The sequence below is a fragment of the Pongo pygmaeus genome, chromosome 7 (assembly GCF_028885625.2).
Source record: "Pongo pygmaeus isolate AG05252 chromosome 7, NHGRI_mPonPyg2-v2.0_pri, whole genome shotgun sequence".
Taxonomy (NCBI): domain Eukaryota; kingdom Metazoa; phylum Chordata; class Mammalia; order Primates; family Hominidae; genus Pongo; species Pongo pygmaeus.
Window position 1 is genome coordinate 65,444,363 of NC_072380.2, and position 15,939 is coordinate 65,460,301.

Below are 15,939 nucleotides of genomic sequence, written 5' to 3' on the forward strand. Positions count from 1 at the left end.
AGAAACAAAAGGGGAGAGAATAAAATATATATTGGCAATGCTTAAACCAAAATGTATTAAGACAAAACAAACTTAAGGCACTAAAAACCAAGGACAAAAGTATTGAAAATAAATCTAACGCTAAAACTTCTTACTGAACTCCAAAAGCAAATCTTTTGAACCACAGTATCATGTTAAAAACTAAGATTTTAAAGCTGTGCTACTACTAATAGCTGCAGTGTCTGTGTGTGTAGATACACAGATGATATATAGATGAACAGAGCTGCACAGAGACATAGATCGACAGAGATCGATAGATTTTAAAACATTTATTTGCCATTCACTACTTTGCAACAATTTTCCCAATTTGTTTGAAAAGAGACAACAGTTGACTTTTGTTCAAAGTCCAAGTAAAGAGAGAGGCCATGTTTGGAGTGAGAATCCTTTAATAACTATATTTATTTCCAGAGAACAATAAATACAGAAATTGCAAGCAGTATATGTAACAGTAATATTTTCTTTAAATACAGAATCACCTACTTTTATACAACTTAACAGGCAAACATGTTTTTTTGTTGTTGTTGTTGTTTGGAAATTAGCATTGGGAAAAGCTACATAACAGAGGAAATTCCAAGTAAAATCAAACAGTGTTCACTCTTAACTCTAAACACAGTGCTCCCACTACTGGTTCTGCATTGAGGCGGAGGGGAAGGCCAGAGGCAGGCTTAGCTTCGGGCGGCAGCGGTCTGGGGCTGCTCGGATTGGAGCTGCTTGCCAAGGTATTCCCTAAAAAATAAGAATGAAGTAAGGGGAATGAGAATTTCAATAGCAAAGAATCACTTCCAAAATTGATACACATTATGCACTGTCATATATACTTACTTTAACATCCAAAAATAATAAAAAAGTCCTAGAAAATTAAACTTTTCCAATTTTCAAAAGTACTTGTGCTGTATGAATTCTACTTCATGTATCATACACAAGTTATGACAAAGACAAACTAGTCATTCTTGTATTTTTATGAATAACTTGTAAAGTTATTATGATTACACAAACAGGTGATTACAAGGAAGTGTAATTACTTCCTGGGGAAAGACTACTTTCCTGTTCAGATAAAGGTCTTGTTTACTGCTACTGCCACTTCTGCAACCTAAGAAGTTCAAAATCACCTCAATTATGATTCTGAATGACCTCATAAATGAAAAACAAATGTCCTGCTGTTAGAGAATATGTGTATCTTCACCCTGGGATGACACAAGAGTACGTGAAAATAAATCACCAAAAGTAGCATTGGGAGTCCCCACACCATCAGGAGCTACTGGTCTGGGGCACTCACTCTGCACCAGCACAGTCTAAAGCCCACACAGAGATGGTCAGCCCAGAACCACAGAACAATCCCAGGAGCTGAGTAGCAGCACTCACTCCACAGATGGGGTAACTGGGGCTCAGAGCAGTGGTCCCCAATCCTTTAAGAGCACTCTCATTCAGAAAATAAGCATGTGCCCACAGTATGTGCATACTTAGCTCTAAAGTACACACAGACACCACTGTGAATTCCAGGACAGAAAACAATCTTGTCCCTATTTTCCTTTGAGGCACTTGCCTAAACTTTTGTTTTAGAACCAATTAGGAAGAAGAAAAAGAGGCTTTTTAAAGAAAAAACTATTTAAAAGTTTTCCTCTTATAAAAAAGCATGAGTTTTAGAATAGAGGCGTGGGTTTACATTCCAGCTCCATAACCTCCCGGGTATTCCCACGGGGGCTCTAGGAGGCGCTGGGTATGGAGGCCCTGGCTGGGCTGCAAGCATCAGGTACACTATCAATGCCATCGTCTCTTGCCTATCGCCTATCAACTGTGTGAGCATCGCCAAGAAATCACCTTTGGGGGCCACCGATGTACACAGGTAAATATGACTCTGCCTCTCTCCACAGTGGTCCAGAAGAGGGCAAGCATTTCACCTGCGCTGCTCTCCCCCTGCTACTGCCGCCTAGGCCAAAGCAGCAAAGATTTTAAGACAGAAAAGACAGAAGCACTGGGAATGAGGACGAGAAGGAAATGTCACGCAGTGGTGGAGCAGCAGGAAGGAGGAACTGGTGGCCCAGAGCATGTAAAGTGTCACGCACCCCCCCCAACCCAAAGGCTGTTCATTTTTTAATACCATGAGACTGAATGAAGCGTCCCAGGACATGAAAATGGGTTATGATCTTTTCCATCCTTCAAGGAAGTTCTTATAACTGACTCATTAATTTTGGATGTCACATTAAAGTGTTTAATATTCTTGTGCTACCAGGAACTACGCTGACATAATTTAGACAATGGGATCTTATTTCCAGCCAGAAGTTAAGTTCATGCAAAGGCTGAAAGGGAAGCCATCCTATTATCTTTGTTAGACAGGAAAAACAAGAGTTTACAGTCACTATCAATGCTGCTCCTCCGGGAATGCCTGCAACTTGGGAGCATTTGTGGTCACACAGATTTGTTTTCTTGGTGGTGGAGGTAATAATATTTATGGCACATTTCCAGAACTTATAAATATATTTTTCCTACATATATGTAAGAAATCAAGCCTGAAGTTAGATATGCTTCATTTTAAGGACGTCTTCAAATATTTCAATTTTAGACTCTTTAGTGTGGAGCCTTAGAAAACATTTTAAAAGTGTACTCAAAGACACTGTGCCACTCTTCAATGACAGTAAGACGTGGTTCTCTCCCTAAAGCACCGATGTCAAGGACCAAGTTGTAAATGTAAGTTTCCAAAAATGACTAGTTAAGAATGTATGGGAAAGCCTCCAGGAGCTCAGGCAGGGAACTGGTAAGTTATCACAAAGGGTCCTGTGCATCTGGTCACAGACAGGCTCCCACCTGCTCCATCCCTTCCAGAGGCCTGAGGGTAGTTCATTCCCCATATCATACTTCACTAATACTTAGCAGACAACAAGTGGTGAAGATAATTGATTTCTTCACAAAAGAAACTCTTGAAGTGGGGCTAAAGTAGGACAGTAAAACCCAGCACAAGTGGGCTGTTCCAGCAGAGAACGTAAAGACACATGCAGCCATGGCTTCCACCCCACCATCTTCCACTCGTTTTTGTCTTCCTGGTCAAAGATATAAATTACAGGTAACATCCTCTCCTACACAATTTTTTTTTTTTTTTTTTTGAGACAGGTTTTCCTCCATTGCCCAGGCCGGAGTGCAGTGGTGTGATCACAGCTCACTGCAGCCTTGACCTCCTGGGTTCAAGCCATCCTCCCACCCCAGCCTCTTGAGAAGCTGGGACTACAGGTGCTCACCACCATGCCTGGCTAATTTTCGTATTTTTTGTAGAGACAGGGTTTCGTCATGTTGTCCAGGCTGGACGCTAACTCCTGGGCTTTAGTGATATGCCTGCCTCAGCCCCTAAAGTGCTGGGGTTACAGGCGTGAGCCACCACACCCGGCCAGGCTCACTCTTGTTTATTCGTACATACAAGGTAGCCCAGAGGCATCCACTTCTTCCTGACCTAAGTACGTGACACATAGAAAAATCAGCACCTCCTTTCTTCTGCCTAGTTGAGAGTTTATGTAATTTGGATTTGGGGGAAGAACAAGGACTCATATAGATGAAAAAGGGTCCAACTAAGAACCTGCACATCAGGGGCCCCAGGTGGAACTTTGTGAGCCTGGTTTGAGTATTGCAGGTCAAAATGCCAAAAGCCCAGCAAGAGAAGAGTCCAGACAGGACTCATGGAAAGAAGAATCCAATTTCCTCCTCAAGCTTTCTTGAAATTGTTGTTTGTTACGGCATGTGGGGTGTTAGATGGCTTGCTAACATACCAGGAAGAACTGAACTGTGGCTCCACTGAAAAGGGTATTAAAAACACCTAACCTATACGAACTTTGGGGAAAATCCACTCCTTCAAACTTGGCTTTTATGTATTTTATTCTATTTTTATTTTTTTAGAGACTGAGTCTCACTTTATTGCCCAGGCTGGAGTGCAATGGTGCGATCTCGGCTCACTGCAACCTCCGCCTCCCAGGTTCAAGTGATTCTCCTGCCTTGGCCCCCCGAGTAGCTGGGATTACAGGCACGCACCACCACGCCCGGCTAATTTTTGTATTTTTAGCAGAGATGGGGTTCTGCCATGTTGGCCAGGCTGGTCTCAAACTCCTGACCTCGTGATCTGCCTGCCTTGGCCTCCCAAAGTGCTAGGATCACCACATCTGGCCAGCTTATAAAATATTATAGCTTGCTCCCCTGAATGTCGAATGACATTATGTAGTCAATGAAAACATTCCCAAGACTGGGGGACACGAGCCTGGCTCTGAATCCTCTGTGCCAGGCACAGGGGGTCCTGGCATCGAGGGCCTGAAGCTGGGAACACAGGATGGCTGTTGCCATCTGCACCGCCTTCCGAGCTACCATGGAAGCTTTATCACAGGTATGCCCACACATTCTCCCCTCTCATTTTAGAGCACCCTGTGAGCTGGGTGTTATTAATATCTTCTCCCTTTTACAAAAGAGGAAACAGGGCCTCAGAAAACTTCACTAACTTGCCCAAAAGCTAAGTGAGCAAAGCGCCTACTCAAGGCTTTGGTCCTATTCTATTCCAGGGCTGCCTGGCTTCCAGTAAGAGCTCAGAAAGGTGCAGAAGGCAGACACTTCCTATTTTCATAGATTAGAAAACAACAAGTGGGTGTGAAAAATTTCTTCAGGTTAAAATTACACTACTGTCAGGCAAAAGGAAAAACCAGTACAGATTTTACCTCAGGGGATAATAATATATCTAGAACAAAGGATGCAAGGAGATCTTTTGTGAATTAATCTGGGTATTGAGTCACCCTTTCTCTCTATACATGAAGATCAATACAATAAAATTTCAACTTACAATTCAGTCAAAAGGTGCCTGACTTGTACAAGCAATCTATAGGAATGTGACATTAAATCTTTGCTTCTGCCACCTAAGATGCAAAATTTGTGAGGTGCAATATTTTTCTTCTCTTTAACTTCATCCACACCTGAAAACTCCTGGGATCTCAACATCTCTGAAACTGAAAAAAGGGCAGTCTGAAAACCTACTCCCCTTTTTAAAAACCCAAGTACATAAACAGCTCACAAAAGAGATCATACTGCTGCAAAAGAGTTTACATCTGATGAAGAAACACTGAAAAACTGACTTCCACTTCCCACAAGGCACCACTGAGGCGGCTGAAGCTTGACGGGGCATTCTGAAGGTGACTGACTATCTAGCTTCTATTCTGCTAGGAGCTAGGGCACCAGGAAGCACTTACTTAGCTATAGTAACTCTTCAAACAACAGGAAGACCATTACCCATTCTAATCAAATGCCTTACCTTCACAGTGTATTTAGTTGCTTAAAGACTCAAACATTACAAATGTTTCTTTAAAACTGTAACTGAAGACACTGACTATAATAGTGTTTCAACATGCTAACTTTACCTATATAACTTGACACACGGTAACTTCAGCTGTGTAATTTAGTGATAGGAAAAAAGTGATTTTCTACTAACAAATATATCAGTTAATGAAAACTACTAAGTCTCTTTTATTTTCCTTTTTTGGCCTTGCCTGTCCACAAAGCCAAGTAGAAAACCCATTGTTAGCAGCATTTTTGTACTGTTTTCTCTAGTCTTCCTTTGGTGTGCAAATTTTTCATAACTAAAATCATAATGTTCTTGGAATTCTATAGCCTACTTCTTTCTGTGGGTTTGTCATAATGATCATTAAAACTACAACTGAGTCATAATTACATGTTTCTTAACCTTTACCTATCCTGTTTTGGAGAACAAGCTGGTATAATATAAATCATTAACAAACTATTCTTTTCTAAATAAACAAACACAATTTATCTTAGAAAATATAAACTTTATAGTTGTTTATAATACAGATTTATATTTGGTAAAGGGGAAAAATAAATCATCAATAATTTTACACAGCTCTGCTTTCTTTAATGCTAACTCACTATAGTTTAGTTATAAATTTAGCGATTCCTCTGGCTTTTATCATGATTTTGAACACAAAGCAAACTTTGTTTTTATGAACTGAAAAAAAACAAATTTTGTTTTTCCTACATAACTGAACCATATAAAAACCACAGTGTCCTCTCTCATCTGTATCTAATTTACAAAAACATTTAAATTCCAAGAGTAAGTACTGTATCGTCCAACTCTTTCTACAGCATTTTTATCTCAGCCTAGGAAAAATAGTATTTAACATCACAATATGTACCATTTTTTAGTGCCTGCTAGTTACTAAACACTGAACTAGCTGCTTGACATACATTTTCTTATGTACTCTTCACAAGAATACCCATAAAGGTACAGATGACCCCCATTTATAGATACGTAACTTGAGTTTAGCAATGATAACTGACATGTTGTAAGGTTAGGACAACTAGATTAGTGGGGAGTGTACTGATACCAAGTCTAATTTCAATATTCACAGTTTTAACGACTAATAGTACTACCTCATGGTACATTATTCTACCTCTCACTGGCTGGAGACATATTATGGTATAGCTGGGAGAATAAAAAAGATTAAGAACATCACAGTGCAAATCCTCAATTTATTTTCTCAAACATATTTTCATAATCACTAGACACTTCACCTTCTAACAGCATCTAAATTCAAAGACTAATAGATTAGCAGTCTCCCTAAAGAGGTGATCCATGAAATTAAAAAGGAAAAAAAAAGAGATCAGTGATTCTAAAAGTCTATTCTAGAGTCTATATAGGAGTTGTAGTCCTAAGAAACAAAAATGTCCCTTTTAAAAGAAATTGCGTTAAAGAGTGTATTCTAAAAGCAATTTATGTAAAATTTGCAATAACAAAGTTATTTTTTCCTACAGGAATTCCACTAATCAAATCTTTTTATTTTTCTTTTTAACAAGCTGTAAAATCTAAATGCCACTAAACAAAGTGTGTGTTTCTTTATCTCTGGCTATGCTCAAGAGTTGTCCTCTTCCCCTGCTACTACCAGCTCTGTCACAGATCAGCAGCATCTTCTGTGCTTCATGGCTTTTCCAACGTGTGGTTATGATGGGCAGGCAACGCACTGAGCCACTCAAAGCATTGGAGTTGGCAGCAAACACTCCTTTACCTTTTAAATGCTGGTTCCTGATCAGCAAATAGTTATAATCAAAAGCAACCTGCACAACACAGGGCATGACCCCAGCCAACCACACTACATACAAATCCAGTTACGCAACATGCAGTGTGGGAGAAATGCCCGTGCAGTTACGAGGACTTCTAATAAGAACGTTTATTTTCTATTTATTACAAAGATAGCACGTAAGCAAAGTCCACATTTAAGACTTATTGCAGACCTCTTTTTCTTAAATTATATTTAGAAAGACTGAGAGCATATGACAGTGGAGACGGTGTCCCATTTATCATTTTCCAGTTTTCAGATCAGTCCCTGGTATAAACTAAGAGATCGATGATTGTTGAATAAACGGTAGCTGAAGAGTTCTACAGGACAGTCAGACCTGGGAAAAGATCCATCTTTCTCCTAAAGGAAAATGTGATGCAACAGCAGTAGAGACAAAGTCTTCAGCAGTTAAACCTACCAACTACTCCATAATCTAACTGCGGAATTGCTCAAACAAAATTTAAAGTTATTTTTTATTAGAATCTGCGTATAACATAAGAAAGCTCAACTAAATCCACAGTAAAGAAACTATTTTAGAAGACTAGTTCAATGTTTTAATATGTAGTAGAAAGTGAATTAAATCAGCTTTATAATTATACTTGAAGGATCTCCTAGCCTACAAAATTATTCTTTAGAGAATCCATTTTCCCACAAGATATGCAAAAACTAAAACAAACCACAACACGTGGGCCAGATGTTTCTTCAATATGAATTATAATCACCTGAAATGAGTCTCAGAGCTAAAGAATAAAGCAGATTATACAACTTTGGCACACTACATAGAAGGTGACAGAGGTTTTTGATTTGTGTGTGTGATTTTGTTTGGTAACTAAGAATGTCAAGGATAAACCTGGGAAGTTGTTGGCCTCCTCCCTCTGATTTCTCCTCCATATCCAACTGGTATCCAGGTCTCACAGATCCTCTCTCCTCCATATACTGAATCTCTCCCACCCTCCTCACCCCTGATCCCACCTCTTGCCATGGCTGGATTGGATCTGCGATCTCCTTACTGGTCTTTTCCCTCTAGTCTTTTACAATCCAAAATCCAGTACCCTCCCCACAACCACTGTCTCTAAAATGGCCTTGCTAAAATGACACTGTTATTTTACCCCTCGGTGGTTTTCCACAGCCTTCAGGAAAGAATTCAGAACATGAATTTGTGATGTGGCCACTATTCATGTCTCCAACTTTATTTTGGCTTCATAACAGACTCCAGCTGTCTGGTAATTCCCCAGCTGGGTGGGGATCTCCCTACCTGGATGTGTTTGCATGCACAGCTCTCCCCACCACTTCCTCCTTCTGCTCATAGTACCCATCTCCTCTCTGCCCAGAACCCTCCTAGGCCTAAGCCTGCTCTCCACGTGGTCACGTGGTCGTGAGTCCTTCCCATGGGGTCACAACGCAGCATGCGCTTGCTGCCTCACCGTGGGATGAACCATCTAGCTCTAGCTTTACCCAAAACAGTAAACGGAAAAGGTAGACTTGTTTAAATTTGTAAATCCAATATAAACTTTACAAGTAGGTGATGAATGGACCTACTATCACCAACCCCCTCTGTCAAAAATCAGTTTTTAAATTAAATTAAATTTCATTTAAATGTAATCTACAATTTACTATTTTCTAAGTAAGCTAACAAAAGTAGTATAACTACTTCAGTTGTCTTAATTTCTTAAACATTTCAAACATTAAAACAAAAATCCTGGGCAATGCCTATGCCATCCGAATTACCAAATATTAACTTTCAAAAACCTACAAACAAGAGATTACAAGACTTTTCTCAAACTCTGAAAGGAAGAAGGGCATTAAAAGGTCCGGAAACCCAAGCCCAACCACAGCATTCTGAATTATCTGCCAGTGAGGTAGGTCATATGGCCCCCCAAAACCTAAGAATTAAAATCAAAGCAATTATTTATAATGTAGTACAGACGAGTATAGATTTATAACTCCTGGGGAAGAGATTGCAAATGTTCCCCAATATCCTTTTTCTCTCCTTCTTCTTCAATAACAGAACCCTTTCATCTTAGTAGGCCACATAGCCTATCAGAGGAAAGATTTCATTTCCCGGTTCCTTTGCAGCTACATATGGCCAGAAGACTGAGTAAGGGCCATATGGTATAAGGTGGAAGTGTTGAGGGGCAACTTCCAGGAGCCTCCCCACAGCCTGGAACATCCCTCCCTCCTCCCCACTCCTCCCCGCCCCACCCCGACAGCCAAGAGGATGAGGCCACGCCCCAGGGACGGCAGTGGGCTGAGCTGAAGAAGTCTGGATCTCCGCGCATGTCTAGTTCTGGTCTGCCCAGCCCACCCCTGGATGTAAGATAAAAACAAATCTCTCTCTCATTTAAGTCATGGTATTTGGGGTTTCTGTTACATCATTAGATGAACCTATCCTTCCGATTACTGTTCTCTTGAACAAAAATAACTATCCTTGAGACATAACCTTGTCTGGAAGAAAAAAAAAAAATAACAGCACCTATACTAGATATACACTGGCTTTAATGCAAGTATATGTGACTAGATCAGTCAACCTGGATTTAAAATACATTTAGGTAACAGCTTACCTACAAACTTAAATAAATCTAGACATATGACAATAGAACTAATATGTTTTCCCAAATATTGGAATTCTGAAACTTTCTGCTATGGTTTGAGTATCTGTCCCCTTCAAAACTCATGTTGAAATTTAATCCCCAATGTGGGAGTATTGAGAGGAGGGGCCTTGACTGGGTCATGAGAGCTCTGCCCTCATGAGCGGATTAATCCATTCATGAATTAATAGATTAACGAGTTATCATGAGAGTGGGACTGTGACTTTATTAGAAGAGGAAGAGAGACCTGAGCTAGCATGAGCGGGCGCTCAGCCCCCTGGCCATGTGATGCCTGTGCCACCTCGGGACTCTACAGAGTCCTCACCAACAAGAAGGCCCTCAACAGATGCAGCCCCTCAACCTTGACTCCTCAAACTCCATAACTGTAAGAAATAAATTCCATTTCTTTAGACATTACCGAGTTTCAGGTATTCTATTACAAGCATCAGAAAATGGACAAAGACACTTTGCTCAGTGGTTTGTCTGTGGTTTGTCTGAGCATGCAGCAGTCTTGACTCAATTTCCACCTGACAGCTAATCTGTCATCTAGGATGCCCCATCTAATTCCCTTACACAAAGATGAGCAGAAAGGCAGATTGTGATATCAGGACAGAACCAACAAAATAAAGTTTAACAACATACGACAGAGAAAATCTTGAGCGCCCAAAAAGACAGTCAGCAAGGTTAAAATACATTAGGACCACGTAATACTATCATCTACCCCAACTGGGAGATTAGCACAATTTAAACAAAGAGAAAGAAGAAAGGAGAGGGAGACAGACAAAAACAGCTGGGAGAAAAATGCCAGAGTATGATGACTTGCTTGTATGTCCTCCTTTATAAAGAGCTCCAAGTTTCAAACTGCATGTTAATGATGTTCCTAAAAGCATAATATATGAACAATTTGGTCTGAAGGGCACTGACCATTGACAAGAAATCATTTAGTGGGAAAAAACTAGGCAAAATTTTTAATTAGCAAAATGTAAAATAAATCAAAACTCTGTTTTAAACATTTTAGACAACTTATACTCAAAACTATCCAAAGATTATTCCATTAAAAACATTAATACAAGCCACTCTAATAGTTGCCTATTCTTTGAAAAAGTTGTTACTCTTTCTAGTGCTATGACACAAATAAGAACACTTTCAACAACAGTAAACTGCTGTATAGACATTCCTATACATCTATTTTTATATTTAATAATCAACCTTGATTATATACCCATACTTTATATTTGCTCTCATTTAACATAATGGCAAAATAATTTCTAACAATTTTTTCCAAATTGGAAGCTTTTTTCCCTTAAAGCTTCAAATTAAAAATTTATTTCGGGAAACTAACTGGTCCTTAGCTGCCACATTATGAAAAGACTATTCTTATACAGTAACAATTTTTTTAAGTATATAATATTTTAAATCTAAGGTACTTAAAATTTTTGATTTTGACAGAGATTTCAACAAAGTTTCAACAAGATTAAAGTAAATCATGACTATCAAGTTCTGAATAGATACTATTCTACCCTGCTACCCAGAGGAACTTCAGAACATTATTTGAAGAACAGAGATTCAAACAACAAATACATTCTATCACCACCAAGTTAGTTCTCTATATTTGAAACCCTAAGGCATAAAAAAGAGAAGTATCTCTAAACAGGAGAACATCTACCCATCTACTGTAGAGATGTGTAAAGATTCAAAAGATAACATCCCTTGTTAGTGCCTCAATAATGCTAATTCTCTTCCCTCCCATCATCTGAAATAGGACTGTCTCCCTCCGCTCCCTCCTGCTATCTGTGGCACACAGATCATGGAGAAAGACCAGGGAATACTCTGACCATGTTTAAAGAATGGTTCTGCTTCCTCCCCACTATCTAGCCCCACTTCCACTCCCAAATCACAAGTTTAGACCATAACAAGTCAAATCTGTAGTTATGAGGAAAACACTTACTCGGCACGAATTGGACACCTCACCCCACCCCTGAATTAGCAATTCCTTTCAATAAACATGTATTTGCTAAGTCAGTTGATCTGAGCTAGTCTGGACAGCTGTTTCAGTCTCACTAGTAGAAGGAGTGTCGGCAGGCAAGTTTTCTACGCTTTTAATGGTAGACAGTCCCACCTGGTTACTTTCCCTAAGTAACCATCCCATCCTGGCTCTTCAGGGCCTTGCCTCCATCAGTTACCTGGCCCAGGTGGCCAATCGCCTTCTCGCTGCTGCACCCACTGCATACTTTTCAGTCCTTCCTTCCTCGTCCTCTCAGCTTATTTTACACTGCTCACCATTACTCCATCCTTCCTGAAATATACTTGTTTTCCTTTCCTTCCCTAACAGCACATGTTCCTGGTTTTCACCTAATTTTCCAGCCAGTTCTCCTCAGAGTTAAGCAGTTAAGGTCTTAACTGCTACCACGCCACCCTCCCTGGGTAAAATCTACTCCTCTTCTGTCAGCCCATTCCATGTTTTGTCAACAGTCCATGGCAGCAGGCGGTTCTCAGCCTTTCTTGGATCACACAGCTCTTTGAGACTCCTGTGGAAAGCATGGGCTCTTCCCCTACTGCATACAATTTCAGGGAGTTAATCCAAAACCTCCCCAGTGAAGAGCTCCTGTTCTATACATACTTTTTCAGGTAATTTCATCCCCTTCCACGACTTCCACTCTCACTCCACTGATTACTTTAAATATCTCGCTGTAGCTTACATCTTACTCCTGAACTCCAAACCTATATTTCCAGCTTTTGAATTTCTCCTTGGCTAGAATGCAGAAACATAAAATTCAATGTGTCTAAAAAATGAACTCCTCAGTGCCACCCCAATCCTGTTCCTCCATCTACATTCCTGTGTGAGTCAATGGAACACATCCAGCTGCAGGTCGGAAGCCAGACTGCCAATCCTGATGTGACTCATTCGCCATCAGCTCCATGCAATCATTAAGTCCTGTCACTTCCATATTTTTAATAACTAAAAAAACTGGTCTTCTTTCCTCTGTCCTTGCTATCACCATTATTACTTAGGGAACAACTGCCTCATCTCTAGAGTGATCTAAGAGTTCCCACCTTGTTTCCTTGCCTCTAAACTTGCCACGCAGCAGGCAGGGTGACGTCAAACACAAACCTTCTCACGGTAGCCCCCTGTTCAGTCCTCTAATTGCTTCCATTATTCCGGGAAAACGTCCATACTCCTTAATGTGACAAGGAAGGTTCCCCTACCTCAGCAGCCACATCTCTCCCAACTCACCCCTTCAGCCTCCATCCTCAGCCTTACAGGGGCCAAGAGCCACTCGGCATGGGTGGCTACTGAGCCCCAGGAAGGGGGCACATGCAGACTGAGCTGTGCTGAGTGTAAAACAATTACCAGATTTTTCAGACTCAGTGTGAAAAAAATGGAAAATATCTCATTAGAAAATTTTACACCAATTACTCGCTGAAATAATGTAGAAATATTGGGTGAAATAAAATATTATTAAAATTAACTTCACTTTTTTTAACTTTTCAAAATATGGCTACTTGAAATTTTTACATCTCTCCTGTGTCGCTCGCATTACAATTTCACAGGGCTGTGCTCCTCTAGGCAACAGAATTCCATGCAGATCCCCTGCTTTGTCCCTTCTGGCAACGCCATCCACTAGACAGTATTTGTTAGGTGCTACCTTGAGGTGGGCACCAAGTGTGAGCTAACAGAGGGCCAGCAAAGCACAAAGCCCCGCCCTCCTCCTCCTCATCACATGTGTCAGCTCCTGCTTAAGGCCTCAGCACAGGCCGCCTGCCTCCAGGAAGACAGTCCTGATTTTACCAGAACCAAGATAAACGCTTCACTCATCTTTCCCCAAGGGATGAGGAGCTCGGTCCTATCTAAGCATGCAACACACTGTGCTGTCATTTTCTGTACTTGTCGGTCCTCCCACTAACAGTCTCTAGCTCCATGAGGGCAGAAACATACATCACCATAGCCTAGAACAGGACCGGACACAAAACAAGTGCTCAATAAACCTTTAATGAACAAATTAATAATTAATACAATTAGTCTTGTGGTTCCAGTTCCGCTCTTGGATGATGACTGACAGCTGGAGATTCGAGGGCAGAGGCTGAAAACCTTTGGGCCAGAGCAGCTGCCCTCCTCAAACCTCCCCACACCAAACATAAGAGACTAGCACCACATGTTTTTTTTGGCCAGCCCAGTTTTTGGTTGTTTTTTTTTTTAAGTTATATTTTTGTCTTTAAAATTAGGACGACCAGACCAGAAAAAAGTGAAGTTGGTATTTTGGAAGAGAGGAAGAAGAAAATATGAAACAGGTTCACTGTGCACTGGTTACCAACTTGGCTGAATTTGGAGAAACAGAACACCCACACACAAGAGGCTATATGAAGCAGATTTATTACTTACAGATAGGCAGCAAGGGACAACAGAGGCCTGGGATCCATGGCAAGCCAGTCCCCCAACGTGCAAGAAAGCAGCCCAGGGCAGATGAAGTCTCATCTGTCCATGCCTCACTTCTAAGGCAGCTGAAGGACCCCAGGAAGTAGCCCACCCTGAGTTTTACACCCTGGGGGCCACATGATGTGCTGGGCTAATGTGCTGAAGCTCACCCTGCTGTGGGGAGGAAGGGAGTGTGGAATGGAGCCCAGGCTATTCCAGGCTGTCCTTCCCTATCTGGGGATATTACACTCCCAGCATATCTACAGTTATTCTTGTAAACTACAAGTGAGAAAGGAGACAGAATTGGGTCTGTCCAAGGCCACCAGGAGAACTGCCCTGCAGACAGGGCAGAAAGTCCAGCCACAGCTCTGTAGAAGTCCTTCAAAGTCCTCGGAGGAATGCTCAGGCACTGTACTAGCCCAGGTCATCCTCCCACTCTGGCTTCACTCAGCAGGTAAAGGAGAGACAATTGGCCAATGAACAGGCCAGGCAGGAAGCAAGGGAGCTTCCTGCACCCAGGAATTTGGAAGGGCATACCCAAACCATGCCAGCTGATGTGGAAAGCTGAGCTAGAACATCATGATGACACAGCTCAGCCTGTGCCTCTAGAGCAATCATGACAGGGTCTTGCGCAGGAAAAGCAGTCTACAGAGAAGAAGTGAGCAGCCTGGCTATGAATGTAGAAACCACGCGAGAATGGGAGGTGGAAAACACTACCACCTGCCTCGCTTCCCGCCAGCTTTCTGGTCTCCAGTTTCAGTGGACTGTGTGACTTCGCTTAACTTAGATTGTGTGAGCCACCTGATATCCTTGTCACATGTCTCCTTATATTTAAGCTAACTTCGGTAGGTATTTGTTTCTTGTAAACAAACTGTTCTTGGAGAAGAACAAGAAAAACATGTTTAGACTTAGTTCAACTAAGGTATTCTCACTAGCAGTATCAATTACATTCCTGTTTTGTTCTGATGGATCTTCTAGTGGCTAACTTGTTTCTATAATAGATCATTTACATTATTTCTTAAGGTATAGCTTCTTGAATTTATTAAAATATTGCAAAGTTTTTTTAGATTATCATTTAAGAATCAATTTTACCAAAACCATGAGTCTGAGTACACACTATATATTGCATCAATGGACCTCCTCAGAAGAGAATATCCTACTTCTGAGGAGATCTGTGCCCACGTATTCAGGGCTGCAGGGTCATAATGTCTGCCACTTATTCTCAAGCAGCTCAGAAAGAGAGAGAAAGAGAACACATACAAATGCAGCATAATGTCAAAGCTGGTGACTACAGATGAAAGCAGCTTTTCAGTAGTTAAAATTCTTTCCAATTAAAAAACTCAAAAACAAAGACTCAGGAGAACATTTTTTCTTTCCACTCTTCCCTTTTCCACCTCAACCAGGAGGACAAAAGCACCATACTGTGGGGAGGGGAGCAGTAGGGTGAAGGACTCTGGCTCTTTCATGATTTTGTTGGGCTCTGGACTCACCGACATCCACAGTCCACGTGACATGAGAAAGATAAATCCCTTACTTATTAAAATAAAAATCCAAAAAGAAGTAAAATTAACATTCAGGTGACTGTAATCTTATTAAGCCTTCACGCGACTTCAAAGGATGCCTTCTGGTGTTAGTTCCACTACTGCTAGAATCCCAGTTCCACTTCTGACAACACTGCTGTGACTCCTGACACACAGCGTGCTCACAGGGTGCCTTTGCCTGAAGTCCTCCTGGTACCCCAGCCACATCTCCACCAACTCACTCCTTAACCCTTAACACCTCTAGCACTGCCTGATCCCGCCTGTTCCCAAGC

General features: G+C 41.2%; 1 protein-coding gene across 4 annotated transcripts in view; it reads right to left on the reverse strand.

Moving 5' to 3' along the window:
- Positions 1-407: 407 nt before the first annotated feature.
- ATP6V1H (ATPase H+ transporting V1 subunit H) overlaps positions 408-15,939 on the reverse strand; it is a 129,089-nt gene continuing 113,557 nt past the window's right edge. For all 4 annotated transcript variants that reach the window (XM_054498296.2, XM_054498295.2, XM_054498294.2 and 1 more), the window contains one exon: positions 408-765. In XM_054498296.2, coding sequence (XP_054354271.2) covers positions 705-765 — 61 coding nt within the window. In that variant the 3' untranslated portion in view covers positions 408-704. The remainder of the gene's footprint in view (positions 766-15,939) is intronic.